The sequence below is a fragment of the Hipposideros armiger genome, unplaced genomic scaffold (genome assembly GCF_001890085.2).
Source record: "Hipposideros armiger isolate ML-2016 unplaced genomic scaffold, ASM189008v1 scaffold_213, whole genome shotgun sequence".
Taxonomy (NCBI): domain Eukaryota; kingdom Metazoa; phylum Chordata; class Mammalia; order Chiroptera; family Hipposideridae; genus Hipposideros; species Hipposideros armiger.
Window position 1 is genome coordinate 542565 of NW_017731563.1, and position 2641 is coordinate 545205.

At 38.7% G+C, this 2641-nt stretch overlaps 1 protein-coding gene across 1 annotated transcript in view; it reads left to right on the forward strand.

Moving 5' to 3' along the window:
- CCDC77 (coiled-coil domain containing 77) overlaps window positions 1-2354 on the forward strand; it is a 41947-nt gene extending 39593 nt beyond the window's left edge. Inside the window, exons 8-10 of the mRNA XM_019654043.1 lie at window positions 692-817; window positions 918-1070; window positions 1883-2354. Coding sequence (XP_019509588.1) covers window positions 692-817; window positions 918-1070; window positions 1883-2029 — 426 coding nt within the window. The 3' untranslated portion in view covers window positions 2030-2354. The remainder of the gene's footprint in view (window positions 1-691; window positions 818-917; window positions 1071-1882) is intronic.
- Window positions 2355-2641: the final 287 nt, after the last annotated feature.

Genomic DNA, 2641 nt, shown 5'->3' on the forward strand with positions numbered 1-2641 from the left:
CAGTTCACTGGCCCATGTGGGAATCAAACTGGCAACCCTGTTGCTCAGAGCTCGCACTCTTAAACAAGCTCCTAACCAACCGAGCCACTCGGCTGCCAACAGGTGTGAGGATGGCTCACTAAAAAAAAAAAAAAAATCCACGGCGGCTCAAGTCCCATTTATAAAATGGCACAATATTTGTAATATAACCTAAGCTTTAAATCATCACTACTTATAATACCTACTACACTGTAAATGCTATGAAAATAGTTGTTATACTGTATTGTTTAGGGAATAATGACAAGAAAAAAAAGTCTGTACATGTTCAGTAGTCCTAACTATGTAGTATATGTCAGTAACAGTGTAACTTTATTGTGGAATATTTTTGTTCCTTGGTTGGTTGAGTCTGGATGTGGAACCCATGGGTACGGAGGGCCAACTATCATCATGTCTTACATGGGATACTTCTGAGCTCCATTATCTACTCTTCCCAGAGCTGAAAATCTTTGTTTTATTTTAAGGAATTTCTACTATGTACACTTTAGAAAAAGGTTAAGAGAATCCTCTTTCAAATGTTCTCCAAAGTTCCTTGTTCTCTTGCTCCTTAACTCATTTTGTACTTCCGGAAATCCTTCCTTTCTTTACCTAAGTGCTATTTGAATGACCTAAATTATAGAACCGAGTATTAATTATTTTCCCTTTTGACCTGCAGTCCCTAAAGGATAAGTTAGTACAAGAGAAAAAGCTGTCTAACATGTACCAAAAGCAGTGCATTTCCCTAGAAGAAGAACTTGCCCGAATCCGTGAGGAAGAGGGAGTGAGGAGAGAGATCTTCAAGGTACAAAATTCTCAGCCACTTATGATAAAGTGGGAAGTGCGATGGCTCGAGGAATGCTTCCCTCATCTTCATAAATCCTTTCCCATTTCCCAAAATTTAGGATCGCTCTAACAAGATGGGGAAGCGTTTACAGGTAATGACAAAACGCTATGAGGCCTTGGAGAATCGGCGTGTCTTGGAAGTCGAAGGCTTTAAGACAGATGTTAAGATTCTCCGGCAGAAACTGAAGGACTTGGAGCAAATGCTCTATAAGGTAATTGCTGATCCTGAATTACTAAAAGAGAGAAAAGGGGTGCAAGTGAGGCAACATGTCATGAAGAAAGATGTGTTATTTCCCTGATGGTGGTGCTAATGGATCGCCATCCTGTGAACCCCACTAAAATTGGTTTAACAAGGACACACTAAAGGGAGGACAAAAATAGGCTGAAATATTGGGCTGTTGGAAAAGTCATGACGCGTTTTTGCAACAAAAAAACAGAAAAATACGTGATGACTTTTCCGACAACCCAATAATTGATTGCATCATTATACTCTCATCTAAGCCAAACCTAGAAATTTTTATCCCTCCCAATTCAAGAAGTAGATTAAAAAAACTTTTACAAGTGGGGAAAGTGAGTAGTTGAGTAATACAGTAATTTTTCCCTATCAGAATCAGCCTTAAAGTTGCCTTAAGAGCCTTATTAAGGAGGTTTAACCAGTTATCCACGTATCTTAAGTGATCACTACGTTCCAAAGTTGATTATAGAAAAGAAGACGTGCTTTCTTTTATTCTTTGGTAAATTTACCAGTAATTTTTATATTGGTCTCTTCTTTTTACTCATTGTTAATTGTTCATTATCTATCTCAAGGCTCCTTCCCTGGTGTATGGAAAAGCAGAGTCTCCTGCCTTTTCTGCTTTAATTTTACTCTACATTTTCCTTTTAGTCACTAGAGAAAAGAAGGATTGAATCTATCCTTTGTGTCAAAAATCTCATAAAAAGGAGCCAGTGTAGTCTAGTCTTTATGGCTGATGTCTCTCCCCTGGCATATGCTGTAACCATTTCCTCTTTTTTTACAAATCTCTAGGCAACGCTTAATGCCCGGGCAAACCAGGACCTCGCCATTCTGTGTGAGGTCCGCGACAGCAACAGACGGGCACATAAGATCCAAGGAGAACTGAAGAACCTCAAGTCCAAAGTATTTGGTCTGGAGAATGAACTTAGGCTTTGCTGATGCTTGCTTTTAGAAGTGGCCCTCACCTGGAATGAGTCTGCTTTCTGAAACCTGAGACCAAGGCTGTCTGATCCCAGAAACTAGGCAGAGTTGACTAGAGTGGTGGTATCCATTGTTATAAAGATAGGGTGAAGAATCAGGGACCACTAAAATAGCTGTTCTCTCATGCTAAGTTTTATCAATAATTTTTGTTGTCCTATTAACCTTTTTTGTTTTTTGTTTTTTACCTGGATTATAACCTAAATTACTTAGAGACTTTCCCCTTATTTCTTCTATTTATAATGACAAGTTTTTGCTTTTTTTAAAGAAGACAGTGACAATTAGGTGGGAGGGGGGTTGGGAACTGGGTGTAAAAGGTGAAGGGATTAAGAAGTACAAATTGGTAGTTATGAAATAGTCATGGGGATGTAAGGTACAGCATAGGGAATATAGTCAGTGATATGGTAATAACTATATATCGTGTCAGGTGGGTACTAGACTAATTGGGGATGGGGGGATCACTTCGTAAATTATATAAGTGTCTAACCACTGTGCTGTACGCCCGAAACTAATATTGACTATCTACTGTCATTGAAAATAAATAACTTTAAAAAAGACAGTGACATTGACAAC